The 14,038-nt window shown below is 34.4% G+C and overlaps 1 protein-coding gene across 1 annotated transcript in view; it reads left to right on the forward strand.

The window, feature by feature from the left end:
• Positions 1-8,862, forward strand: part of LOC129257172 (collagen alpha-1(I) chain-like) — a 59,192-nt gene extending 50,330 nt beyond the window's left edge. Inside the window, exons 62-71 of the mRNA XM_054895441.2 lie at positions 410-463; positions 730-801; positions 1,425-1,496; positions 2,450-2,467; positions 2,788-2,847; positions 3,169-3,340; positions 4,389-4,504; positions 5,182-5,253; positions 5,966-6,187; positions 6,757-8,862. Of these exons, the coding sequence (XP_054751416.2) occupies positions 410-463; positions 730-801; positions 1,425-1,496; positions 2,450-2,467; positions 2,788-2,847; positions 3,169-3,340; positions 4,389-4,504; positions 5,182-5,253; positions 5,966-6,187; positions 6,757-6,903 (1,005 nt within the window). The 3' untranslated portion in view covers positions 6,904-8,862. The remainder of the gene's footprint in view (positions 1-409; positions 464-729; positions 802-1,424; positions 1,497-2,449; positions 2,468-2,787; positions 2,848-3,168; positions 3,341-4,388; positions 4,505-5,181; positions 5,254-5,965; positions 6,188-6,756) is intronic.
• The last annotated feature ends 5,176 nt before the right edge of the window (positions 8,863-14,038 follow it).

Raw genomic sequence — 14,038 nt, forward strand, 5'->3', positions numbered from 1 at the left:
GATATACCTCAGCACTATAAATTCAGTCCTCAAATGAGGCCCATATAATTTTTTTTTCATACCCTCCTTAATAACCTAATTTCAAGGAACTACAGTTGTGATTTTCCTACCCCTTCCATCCGATTATCTTAAATAAAGAATTAGATAGCGCATGACTTGCAATTTTTTTTCTTTTTCACTGCATGAAATGCGAAACCAGTATTTTGAGGAATGGGTTTTATCACGTATCAAGCTAATCTCTTGAGTTATTCCCAGATGTCCCAAAACATTGAAAACATTATTTCACTGAAAATTGATTCTTATCTGGATTTTTTTCTTGTTGGAGTGAAATATCGCAACATATTATCTTATATTAAAAAAAGATTATTCTATTTTTTGCTCAAATTGACATGTTCCTTTCTTTTTGCAGGGAGAGCCTGGATCACGTGGAGATCAAGGATCTGATGGAGTTCGTGGTCTCCCAGTAAGTAGTGAATTCAAAGAATGGTCCATCTTTCTTTTGGCATAAAATGTAACGATTTCATTTTAAATTTAACCTCCTCTCCGAAATTCATGCATTGAAGTATTAACATGATGATTCTAGAGGTGCTTCATCTTAATATCATTCTTCACAATAACAAATGCCCATCTTTTACAAAAACACATGTCCGGCCGATCATTATATAAACAAAAATACACACACACAAATCCATGAATATAGGAATAATTTGTTTTCTTTTATTTTTTTAGGGAAACAATGGAGCAAATGGAAAGAATGGAAAGGAAGGACCCCGTGGACCCCCAGGACTTCATGGAACACATGTAAGTTTTTTTTCCTGTCTTCAATACATATTAACTGCCAATATTACTCTGCGATTTTACTTTTAATCTGAAACTCCAAGTTTTTAAATTGTGAAATTATTAAATGAATAACTCAATGTCTCCCATATATAATATGTAAAAATAAAGAATATTGAGTGCCTCCAAGTAATTTAGGTAGCTATATATTAACGATCTGAAAAGAATGAAGTGAAATATATTGCAGCCCCTATGAAAAACTGGAAGTATTTGTAATTGTTCATTTACTTGATGCAAAAAACATAACAATATCGGGAACAATATTCGTGATATTAGATCGATTTATTCTGTACTTGTTTTTTTTTTCTACGAACAATTTCGATAGGCAAAAACAGTTATCCATTTTGAAATAATATTGTCATATCAACATAATTTATTATACCGCCACTATATGTAGTACATATCATAATATTGAGCTATCAGTCAGTATTTTATTTTTAGTCATGCCCTAGAATGTAATCGTATTGTCTCACATTGTGTCATTCACAAACAACCAATGAGTGAATATATTTTATTTGCCGCGAAGTTGACCTGACCCTATCATCAAATCACGAAGATCTAATATCTTTCTTTTCCATATCGTGTAGGGTATGCGCGGAGAACGTGGAAATATTGGAACCGCAGGACAGCCTGGACCCCCAGGACCACCCGGACCTCCTGTAAGTAGACCATAAGAACAAATTCTGGTGCTTCTTTTAAAAAATAAAAATGCTTCATGAGGTTTAAAGACAATACAATTGTAAGAATTTAAATAATTCATGACAACAAATGGTATGTAATAGATCATACCGATTCTTAACGTTTCCAACAGTCCAAAAATGTACACAAACAGTCATACGTGTATGAAATCCAGCAAAAAAATTATTTATTGATGACGTCTCGAAAATGTTGCTGATATTGATAGTAATTGGCAGTCAAAGCAATAATGTCAAAGTCCAGATAATTTGATTCAATATTCAAACTAGTAGTGTTAAAAATATTCACACGATATGAAGAGCATTAAGAAGGGCGTCTTTCCAATGTATTATTTAATTGTGTTTAATATTTTAGCTTGTAAAGTGGGAACATATTATATAGTACAGGGGTCGCGGGAAAGTTTCGAAAATGAGGCAGGGGGTGGCCATGCCAGAGTCGCAGTTAGATGTTGATTTTTTTTTACACAATAGCCCCTCCCCCCGGTTTTGCGGCCCTTGTAGTTTATAATTAAATGCCTTTGAAATTCAAGAAAGCTTTCAAGGACTGATATTCATGTACATAGGTTATTCAAATACGACTTAATAACGTCACAGAATATACATTTATAGGTCTATTGTTTTCTATCGAGTATAGTACTTTTTTTTACTTTTAACTGCATTATATTTGAAACTCTTGAATAAAATTTACTACATCAGGAGATGTAACATAATACAGAATTCAGCTTACGAATGTTTTAGATGATCATTCGTTCTCATGTGATTTTTTGTAGGAAAGAAAACTCAACAGGTTCAAATTTTATCCTTTTGCGTATGAGTTTTTGAGTTCCGTGAAATTAATGACAAATTCATTTTTTTTAGCTGCTGTTTAACAGAAACAAATTACATCATGTTTTTTTTTCATTCCAATTTTGCTACAGGGTGAAGTCCAAGTTATGGTGAGTTGATATTATTTTGTATTAGTAATCGTTTCGAATTTATGTTTGAATTGTTCAGGTAATAGAAAACAAGTCTTACTGAGATATTAGAAGAACGAGCCTAATTATTTATTGGGTTGAGTGGCCTTTTTCTAAGCAATAACATTCACGTTTTCATATCTGTTGGTGACTGTCAGCGTACTAAGTTTTAGTCTAAATTCAATTATTTAACATAATTCGGCTTATGTAAACTATGTCAAAACTCACTAAATATTGCATTTGAAATCAATAGACCATAATTTATAAGCATTCATCTGCTATTATTCTATTTCATGCCACAGGGATTTGCCTACCAACCACCATCGCAGGCATCAAAGGGACCAAGCCAGTATTCTCATTACGTAAGTAATACACTGAAGTGGTATTCAGATCAATTTAGTTGGAGTCGTTATTTAAACTTTACTTATCCAAATGGTGGTCATTTGTATATCTGATGGAATGAAGACATCCAATGTCAATAGCATAGAATTAGATAATTGGAATATATTTCAGAACTAGGCATTTAGAAACTCAACAAGCATGTGGAAACTGTTGGGATAACTCTGTATCTCATTAATACTTTAAGGACCTTAAGCGCCCATCTTGGGTAGATTTCCGTGCTCATTATTTCGTTGTTGCCTTTTTCTTTTATATCATTTTTTGTGGCATTCATTTATATTTAGTACCGTGACGAGATCCCCAAGACAGTGGAAGAGCTGGATCGTACTAAGTTTGAGATGTATCTCGCCAAGTTTGAATTCCAAATCCAAAGCATGTACGCCCCCATCGGCAGCCGTGAGATGCCAGCACGTAGCTGCAAAGATCTATTCAAATGCTTCCCAGATGCTGTCGATGGTAAGGGTGATGATTTTACCATCATTCATCATACAAACATGGTATCAAGTTCAACAACATGTTCTATTTTATTGCAGATATCGTGCGAATAAATCTTCCTTCATAATTTCGAATGAAGATAGGATCATTGCATGGGCAATTTTATTGATTTATTCAAAGTTCTGACACCAACAATTAGTTTTGAAAAAAATGCAGATCGATTACAAAAACATTTTGAGTATTTTGTTATGATATGGAGAGATATTAAGGTTTAAGATTAAGAACTTATGTAGTTAGACGTCGTAAGCCTTCGTGTTTTTAAAACACACTGGCTGAACTTATTCATCATTTCAATACTCGCCACTGATCTTTAAATCTAAGACATTTAGAGTAGCTTTATAGACTATGACTTAGCATTAAAAGTTACAAATTTCAAATACCGACCATTAACAATCGTTTGTAACAGTTTTTTCCAAATATTGTCTCGCCCCGATAAAATATATGCATTTCAATTATGCCATATAAGACTTTCAGATTAACATTTTTTATTAAAATTATTTGAAATCATAACATGAAATGATTCGGTTTTTTCAAAAAAAATTTCTTGCTGTTTGAGCTGAAACAAAATTTCCATTCGATATTTTTTTGCCAAAATTGTTAAAATAAAAATAACTTTCAAAATGAAATATGCAAATTTTAACATAGTAATAATGTTGTGTGTAGTTATTAGATCCTGAAAAGGGATTAGTCATGAATTGATTGCTTAGATATAACATGAAATTTAATTTTGACAATCGTTAGGCCTACTGAACAAAAGATTATGCTTACAACTTTATTATAAGTGAAACGCTTCCCAGCAAAACATGTATTGCCTGTCACATTGGTCACATTGGTTTAAGAAATCAACTAGATACATCATCTATTGGGGAGAAAAACATTAATATTCTGTAAAATAATGTATCATCAGTGGTATAGAGCGTGTCACTTTCATGGTTATTCACTGGAGGATTTAATTGAATGCATATTTAAAGAAAACGTAATCAAAATGGTTGTGTGATTATACACCTAGGTGATTATTGGATCGATTCTAATGAGGGATCTGTGAAGGATGCTTACCTTGCTAGGTGTATCAAATCAGGAGAAGATGGAAACCCAGAGACTTGCATCCAACCAAAATCAGCTACAGTAAGTTATTTCCCACAATTTCCACTTGAGTAACCATGAGAACCTGAAAATTACGACATGATAATTCAAATTTTAGTAGGAAAGTTACCATAACTTTGTCACCAAATCAGCCACAGTATGTAATTTTTTAATGTTTCAACAGCAACAATTTAAGTAGGGAAGGTAGCGCAACTTCATCAAACCAAAGATAGTCACATTAAATCGCTTTTGAATTATACACAGTAATCAATACAATCAATAACATGAGGATCAATGCAAATAGAATTACTATAAGAGGTGCAACAAGTGCATCAAACAAAGATCAGCCACAGTAATTCATTTTCCAGAGTGTTCGCAGTAACCAAATAGTTGAGAACAAGAAAAAACTATAAACGAAACCACATAAGTAGCAACTTCCCTTCAAAACATGAAAAAGGGAGAAGAATGATGAAGCAGGTCGACTGATGACGACTTTGCCGAGGTTCCAGACTACATGTGTGCTTCTAGTTTTGTTGAGTTCAACAGCGTCTTTTTAAAATGGACCCCCAAAATAACCTCACAAAATTATGAATACGTTTCATCTCGAGTGATTATGGTTGAATGAAAAATAAATGTTTGTACAAAATGTATAGATTACATGGACTTCCAAAGTTTGAGGCAAATTATATAAATGGTATTTTTAATTTCTTTATTCGCAGATCTCTGGTGCCCCATGGTATCATGGTGACTCAGGACACCACTACATAAGCCAGATGGATGGAATCGACAAGGTATGGTTTATCAACAAGGAAAAGTTTGGATATGTAAAAATGCAGATGCAAATATTACATTAGAATAAGCATAAAACACAATGAAACAAATGAGAAATATCCCATAGAAACTTGTAAGATTAAGTAATGATTAATTTATTAATTACATATTTCCGGATAGTATAGTTAATCACATGGACTAAACCAGACAGGGCTTGGATACAAATTGAAAAAAGAAGAAGTGTGTGATGTTCATCAATACTAATTTCCATACAAACATCACAAGGTTTGCATCGTTCCATCCTTTAAGGGTCCTCTGATGATGCTGCAATCGGGTTAGGTAATGGCTTAGTAAAAGACTTGCTAGCGTTGTATTGGACATAATAGAAATTGAATTCATGGATTATCACTTGGGCTGTGGTAATGCAACTTTTGGGCACAGGGAACTTGTGAAAATGAAAATCAAAATCCATATTTTTGTTTTCCTGAACAGAAATCTGCATTAGAAATCAATCGAAAAATCATTTTGCCCGATTGATCTTGGGCCCGGCAGCCACTGCGCAGCGCCAGATCGACGTTGCTCTATCTCTTAAATTATTGAACGCCAAAACAGGGTAGCAGCAACTCTAATTTCTTTTCGTCTTTGTGAGGCGGACACTCTACCAACTGAGCCAATACCCCGTTTCCGTCTTGTAGCATGGTCCTAACATAATTTCACTGTTTTGATTTGCAGTTTTCATATGGCGCCAGCGAGGTACAGATGACCTTCCTGCGTCTGTTGTCTAACAAGGCCCATCAGAACGTGACCTACCACTGTATGAACTCTGTAGCTGTAACTGACAGAACTACTGGATCCACAGAGCAGGCTCTGAAACTCATGACCACATCAGATGTAGAGTTATCATACGATGCACCAAGTCAGGAACAATATCAGGTTATCGAAGATGGATGTCAAGTAAGTTGATATAGTTGACATATTCCACTTATCAAGAAATCATTTTTGTGCACTTAATGAGCGAAATTATATAATTCCAGTTGTTTTTAACTATTTCAATACTTTGGTAAATTCTTCCATTAATTTTGTTGATTGGTCAGTCCAGCAATCTAAACGTTATCCTTTTATTGCTTTATTCCGTTTTCGCTTTCCAGTCTTAAACAAAGGAGTACTTGTTCAAGTGGGCCTATATTACGTCCTTAAGGTTGCATTATGAGTTAGGAACATGGCAATATTTCAGTAGTTCAGGACTAGAGGTGGCGCCTTACTAAACTGATGATTCTTATTTGCCTTTCCCTGGGCTAAGAAAAATATGTGTTATCCATAATTTATATATGGCAATAACGGATGATATGCATGAATTATCATGCTCATGTGCTAAATATATTTGGTTTGAAGATGAGATCTTAGTCTTACAAAGCAAGATTAATAGATGTTTATCGCCTAATTGTTTTAAACACATTCATCATGATAACATCCTTCTTATGTAAACCTTCATCCGTTACCTTATTTTCTTCTCTTTTACACAGCTCCCAACAGGAGAATGGGGGCAGACGGTTATAAAGTATTCCACCAGGAGAAACACCCGTCTTCCAATTATTGATGTTGCTCCTTCAGATATTGGAAGAGCTGACCAAGAATTTGGTATCACTCTGGGGCCCGTCTGTTTCTCATAATTTAAGTCTCCCTTCTTCATTGACAACATTCTTTAATCTTGTGTGAATCCCCATCCAAAGAAATCATGAAACGAAAATCTACTGAGACTGATGAATTATCTGGCGATAGCGCCAAATTTCTGCTGACAGCCTGCCATTTGGATACGAACTTGATAACATTATGGAGATGACCTTATTTTAAAATCTACACGAAGCAATATGAATTTTGTAGGGAAGCTTCTATTCTAAAAATTAGTCTCCTAAGAATAAAAAATCCTACATTCAACGGGCTGCTCAGTATGATAAAACCAGCAATATTTCAAAGTGCCTTCTGTGATTGACATTAAAATGATCATGAATATTTTTAGGTTTGCTTGAAAGAATGTTTGCCGCCCTCTAAGACAATGTTTGTTGATATACCCATTCGACTAATTGAGCATCCTCCGTTATGTTTTGTGTTTCATTTGGGTCTATGTGTGTGATTTTAAGTCATTCCTGTAGTATGTAGTCATCACCCTTCTTCAGATACCCCCGTTTTCCCTATGATTTCATGTAGATATTCATTTCCAGATATAGGCTTAATCATTATGACCATTCCATATACACAATGTAGATAACAGTGCTATGCCCATTAGATGACATAGTATTACTCTAGATTTGAACATTTCCGCATGCCATTAAAAATGATTTAGATGAGAAAATCATTTAGATTCCCCTAGTTTTGCATGTATATACCAGCAAGATGTTAAGGAAGTAGGCTACCCTGTCATGCCCATTGTTACGTCTTGTGTAGTACCCCTCCCGTGTTCTGTAGAATCTTACCAATTGCATACAATACGCACGATTGATTCTCTATTTGTTGATATTGTACATAGTATAGGAAACATTATTATCGAAATCGATGATCACACTATCGGGTCTCAAATATGAGAAGTGCATGATGGGTTAAGTAACCATAGCAACAACAGATTGATGAAATACAGTACTGGGACTGGCGTGGAATGCTGATGTAAGAAAGTTTTTTGGATTGTTTGCAATATTGCGATTTCTAATGTTGATGATCATTTTAAAAATATAAGAAGAAATTATATATTATTGATGAATGTATTAAACAAGGTCAGAGCTTCCCTACAAAATAACCAGTGTCGAGTCTTTATTCAATAAATGTGTTATTATTACATTATTATATATGTATAAAATAGCCGCTTCTATAAGAAAAAAAAATAGTCATCAAGAACTATTTGAATAAATGGAATTTATGGATATGCTCGTAAAAGACATCACAAATCAAAAACATACAAAAAATAAACTTATTATTTGATTGATTTTGATTGAAACATTCATTAATATATTCTATTTTTCTGCGTTTCGGCAGGGGGATTTGAACTTCATTTTAAGTGTAACACATATTAAATTGGTGATGATAGGGATTACTTTGTAATCATGATTGAGATGGAGATGTAAAAATCCACCCACAGTCAATTTCCTCTCATGAATTTTAAATGTTGATTTAAGTTGCTAACTTTTTCATAGGAATAAAATAACATACATAAAAGCAGAAAAAGAGAGAGTGATTGGGGATAAAGATAAGGAATAAGAGGCAGATAAAAAAGAGATATAGTAGATGAATAGACAGTGAAAAGAGAAAAAAGAGAATGATGTGTTTGTTAAGGTGTATGTGTGTGTATGTTGAGAGGGTTTGTGTGAATGTGTGTGTGTGCGTGCGAGAGAGAGAGAAAAGGATATACATGTACTGAAAACAAAACCAAGGTCGGAATGAATCCCAGAAAGTATAAGAAAGGATAAAATCAATTTCCACAACAATGCAAGAAAGAAATGGGAGAATAAGAAAAGCTATTATGAAGTAATGATATGGCTTTTGAGCAATAAAAACTAAACGGATTTTACTTTAACACTCCTCTAGCATGTCTAGTATGTAAATATCCATTGCCTGTAATAAATGATTCATTGAAACTGTCAGTCTTATTGCCTTCCTCCAGTCTGTATCAAGGTTCATATAAAAAGAACAATTTAATTTCATTAATCAATTAATTTTTTTTATGTATTTATACATTATGTATCAGAACATAAAATTATTTCAAAAGAAATTGAATTTTATGAATTAATTGGTAAATAGACCAAAACATATTATTATATCCGGATATAATTAGCCAATTTCATGTCCACTTGATGGTAAATGTTTATTTATACCATTCAACAAAGAACACCTCATATGAGAAAACACTGTGCCTGTAACTTCTGATTTCCTCTTACACTCTTCTACTCTTTCTCTCTGTCACGCAATTATAAAAACAATAAGATAAATGTTACACATAGTATTACAGTATTACTATAATTACTCTAATAACAAATAAATAAACGGTTTCATTATATTAATTTATACAGATATATACAATTATAAGATTACATAATCAAAAGTACACATGTATTAATTCCATTCCCAACTGGTCAAAGCGAAAAGAAATTTACCGGATTGTGACCACTGGTCGAAGCAGAAAGAAATTTACCGGATTTTGATCACTGGTCAAAGCGGAAAGAAATTTACCAGATTTTGATCACTGGTCAAAGCGGAACTTAGTGGATTGTGACCACTGGTCGAAGCGGAAAGAAATTTACCGGATTTTGATCACTGCTTGAAGCGGAAAGAAATTTACCGGATTGTGACCACTGGTCAAAGCGGAAAGAAATTTACCGGATTTTGATCACTGGTCAAAGCGGAAAGAAATTCACCGGATTATAATCACTGGTCAAAGCAGAAAAAAAATTATCGGATTTTGATCACTGGTCAAAGCGGAAAGAAATTCACCGGATTGTAATCACTGGTCAAAGCAGAAAAAAAATTACAGGATTTTGATCACTGGTCAAAGCGGAAAGAAATTTACCGGATTGTGATCACTGGTCAAAGCGGAAAGACATTTACCAGTTTGTGATCACTGTTCAAAGAGTCAAACGTTTACAGTATATATACCGGTTGTCGTAGATATTTGCAAAAGGCAGTCGGATGTCGGACGATAAACACTTAAGGTTAAATTCAAATTCTGCAGACAAACAAAAAATAAGACTGGATGGATCCTGAATTAGTGTTCATTCGATCGATACAAAGCTGAGATGATTCTGATAAATCGAGCGAGCGAGGCAATAATAAATTTCACGCACTTTTTCAGTTTTGGCGCCGGGCGCCGCCTGTGTGTATTTCTGTGTGTGTGTGTGTGTGGCCATGCAGTGGGCTGCGCGTGCGGTGCACGGTATATCGCACGTGTACCGGGCCGAGGGGCGGTAGTTCCGGTGTGCCCCCCATCCCCAGCCCCCCGCCCAATACCCTACACACACGCTCACATCATTCCTCCTGGATCACGTGCACTTCCGGGTCCATTTAACCACCAGCCAATTACGTAATCCCTTGCAAGGGGTGTACATCTACCCTATAGGGCGCTTTTGCGTCTACCCGAGGGTACCCGAGGGTTTTCGAGGGGAGAGGACGGGGGTGTCTGCCCGTACCCTCAATCACCCGCGTCCCAATAATATTGGCCGTGCCCGCATTTACCCTAGGGTACACTAGCATTAGGTCTACATGTACTTCGTTTTCTTGTGATAAACCATTATGTTTTCAAAACTAGCGTGATCGGAAAATGTTGTAGATTTCATTTTGAGTTTTAAATATATAGATGTTTTCTTTTCTCTCATTCTTTAGTTTCTTTTTCCCTTTTAATTCTTTTCCTTATTTTTTATTTTCCTCCCTTCCTTCATGTTTTTCTTGTTGTATGAAATAATTGTGGTTTAAAGTAATGTAGTCAACGATACATTCTTTATCTTTTTTAGATAAGTTTTTTCTCCATACGTACACATCCCCCTCCCTTCAGCGTGAACTATACACCTACAATCTCATCTCAATAAAGGAAACAACTAAATATGACAAACTTAGGATAAAACTGAATTATGAACATTATAGGCATTTGCGAATTCACATTATGCGAAAACGTGCAATCAATTGAGATCATCAATTCTTTGATAAAAACAGTTATTTAAAAACCTAATGAGGGGAATGAAAGGTTGAAATGAATACTACTTGACCAAGATCATACAAAGTAGACGTGCTACAAAGCGAACACCTGCAAACTGGCTGTACTCATCGATTTTTTGTGTTCTTTTGTTATTGTTAACAGTCTGGGATTGTCTTGCTCCTCGTTCACCCACCCATCTCCTTTGATCACATCCGCCTCCCAAATCATTACAGGATAGAAATGGAGGGGGTCATTAATTTGCTGATGGGTGAACAACAATAAGGATGGTGCCGGGTAAAAATGGCAGAGGTAATAATGGCAAAGGTAAAAATGACAGAGGTAAAAATGGCAGAGGTAAAAATGACAGAGGTAAAAATGGCAGAGGGAATAATGGCAGAGGTGAAAATTGCAGAGGTAATAATGGCAGAGGCAAAAATGACAGAGGATCAGCAAGGAAAAGATAGAGCCTTTCCAGTTAATATCAGTCGTAATCATTGACCTTGAATGGACTCCTATTATATCGACAAAGGAGTATTATGAACTGATGAGATATTATTTGGATCTTTAAAAATCATTTTAGGTCTATACTTTATCGTTGATATGATTAAACTCAAACATTTTCATGCCAAAATGATTTCAATTAGTTAGTGATAAAAGGATTTATCTTGGCCAGTTCGTATAGTAGAACAGCACTTCATCACATACATACCAAACGAATTGTAATTTAAACACCAATGTGTGCTACCATTAACACACTGAAATAGACGAGTTCGGGATTTCTTTGAACCACTTGCATAACTTGGATAACAGAAAAATAACTAAATGTTCTGTAATAAAAGTAATTTTTCATATTTCAACATCATAATGGATCCGAATAGATATTAATATGATACGTATATAGTTTGATGTAAATGATATATTAATAGCAACTAGTGTTCACTTTATTCAGAGTAATACCTCATTGCAGCTAGTCCAAGTGGATATCAGGTTCCTTAACTTGTTTCTATGGTAACGGTTACCGCATGAATTTTGAAATATGTAGCGAATCAGGGATTTAAATTTATAGATGTTTCTTAGGTACCATTCTATCGACCTGGTTTGAAGGGGAAATTCACCCTGGCAAATGGTTTACTGTGAAAATAGCAGAAAAAAATATACTGGTGAAGGTTTGCGGAAAACCCATCAAAGATTAAGAAAGTTATTAGAAGTTTGAGTTTTCGATCTGTGACGTCATATACTAGTAACTACCCCGTATTTTATGCACCAAAATGTCTACTTTTCAAATTGTTTAATCAGTGGTTCATGATTGCTAATAAAAAATCTTTCAGGAGCCGCTTTTGTATGTTAATATACTTAAGGTACAATTAAAACCATTTTCATTTTTTTCTAGAAAATGACATTTCATTAATATTTTTTATCAGACCATATATGGGGAAAACTGCTCGCAAATGACGTCCCCATTAACGTAAAATATTAGTAGCTTTTAAAATCTTTGATGGATTCCCTAAAACCCTCACCAATATCATTTTAATAAACTTTATGTCAGTGTGAATTTCCCCTTTAATGAATCAAGTACAATTTTTGGGATTCAAATTGTTCTTCAAATTTGAATATTAGAAAAGCGATTTGACATGAGAAGGTCGTGCATGTAAGTCCAGGAAAAAAATAAGAAATACCAACTCAAGTGTTATCATTTTTACCCCAGCCATTATTACCTCTGCCATTTTTACCTCTGCCATTTTTACCTTTGCCATTTTTACCTCTGCCATTTTTACCTCTGCCATTTTACCTCTGCTATTTTTACCTTTGCCATTTTTACCTCTGCCATTTTTACCTTTGCCATTTTTACCTCTGCCATTTTTACCTTTGCCATTTTTACCTCTGCCATTTTTACACCGAGCCATAAGGATATTCTTTTCATTACCGTTCAAAGCGGGTCTCTAACAACCCCTCCCTTTGAAACCTTTAAAAAGAAAATAGGGAATGGAAGAGAGAGAATTAAAAGAAATAGAAGAAAGGAAATATAAAAATGGAGAAGGAAAAGATAGGTAGGGATCGAGACAAGAAAAGAAAGGGAAGAAAGGAAATGGAGAGGGGTGAAGAACGGAGGAGGATAAATGAGAGAGAAAATGGGAACGGGAGAAATGAAGGATAGGAAGGGAAAGAGAGATGAAGTAAAGATTGAAAAGAGGGAAAGATAAGTAGAAGAAGGAACAGGGAGAGGGGAAGAAAAGAAAGGTTAAACTGTTAAAAGGAAGAAGAGAGAGAAGATCAAGAATGGAAAGGGACGAATGGAAAACATATTAAAGAATAGCTCGAGAGAGAAAGTAAACGATGAATTAAGAGAAGGGTATAATATACAGTATAATATATATAAAATGACGGATAATGAAAAAAGATCGTGAAGAGATGAGAGTAGTGGACAGATAGGGGAAAGGAGGGAGGGGGAAGAGATGAACAAAATTTAAGAGGGTTCCAGCATTTTGATGAGAATAGGAATAATAAATATATTCAAAATAAATATTACTTTCACAACGAAAGTATAACTCGGAATATTCTCTAATTATATACATCTAAACATGGGGCATGGGTAAAGACGAGTAAAAATGAAGTTAATTAGTTACAAATTAATTAGCATTTGTACTAACTATTGCTCATGCCAACACATAAGCATTGTTATATGTCTTTTAATACCAATGTAAAGGGCATTGATAAAATTTAGACTCTCATACATATATATTTATGTGGAGGAGCTTCGAATATATGTATTTGTATTTGATGTAATTTGGTAACAGTTAGTGGTGTATTATTATCTTTTAATTTCTTAAATATTATAATCTATAATATCTATGAACATGGTTTTTGACTGCTAACTCTTCTAAACATTTATCGTAAACAAGTGAGGCACTTGAGAAAGAAAATAAATGAATTCATTGTAAATGATGATGAATCACATAAAAAACATTGATCTGTACAAATTAGCAGATAATATGCAAATTAACGACTGGTTTCAATTGGATCCAGTTGGGTAACTGGAAAATTTTCCAGTTGGAAACCAATTGGAAGTTATTTCCAGTTACCCAACTGGATCCAGTTAGGATTTTCAGTTACCCAACTGGTTCCAGTTAGAAGTA

Source organism: Lytechinus pictus, chromosome 3 (assembly GCF_037042905.1).
Source record: "Lytechinus pictus isolate F3 Inbred chromosome 3, Lp3.0, whole genome shotgun sequence".
Taxonomy (NCBI): Eukaryota; Metazoa; Echinodermata; class Echinoidea; order Temnopleuroida; family Toxopneustidae; genus Lytechinus; species Lytechinus pictus.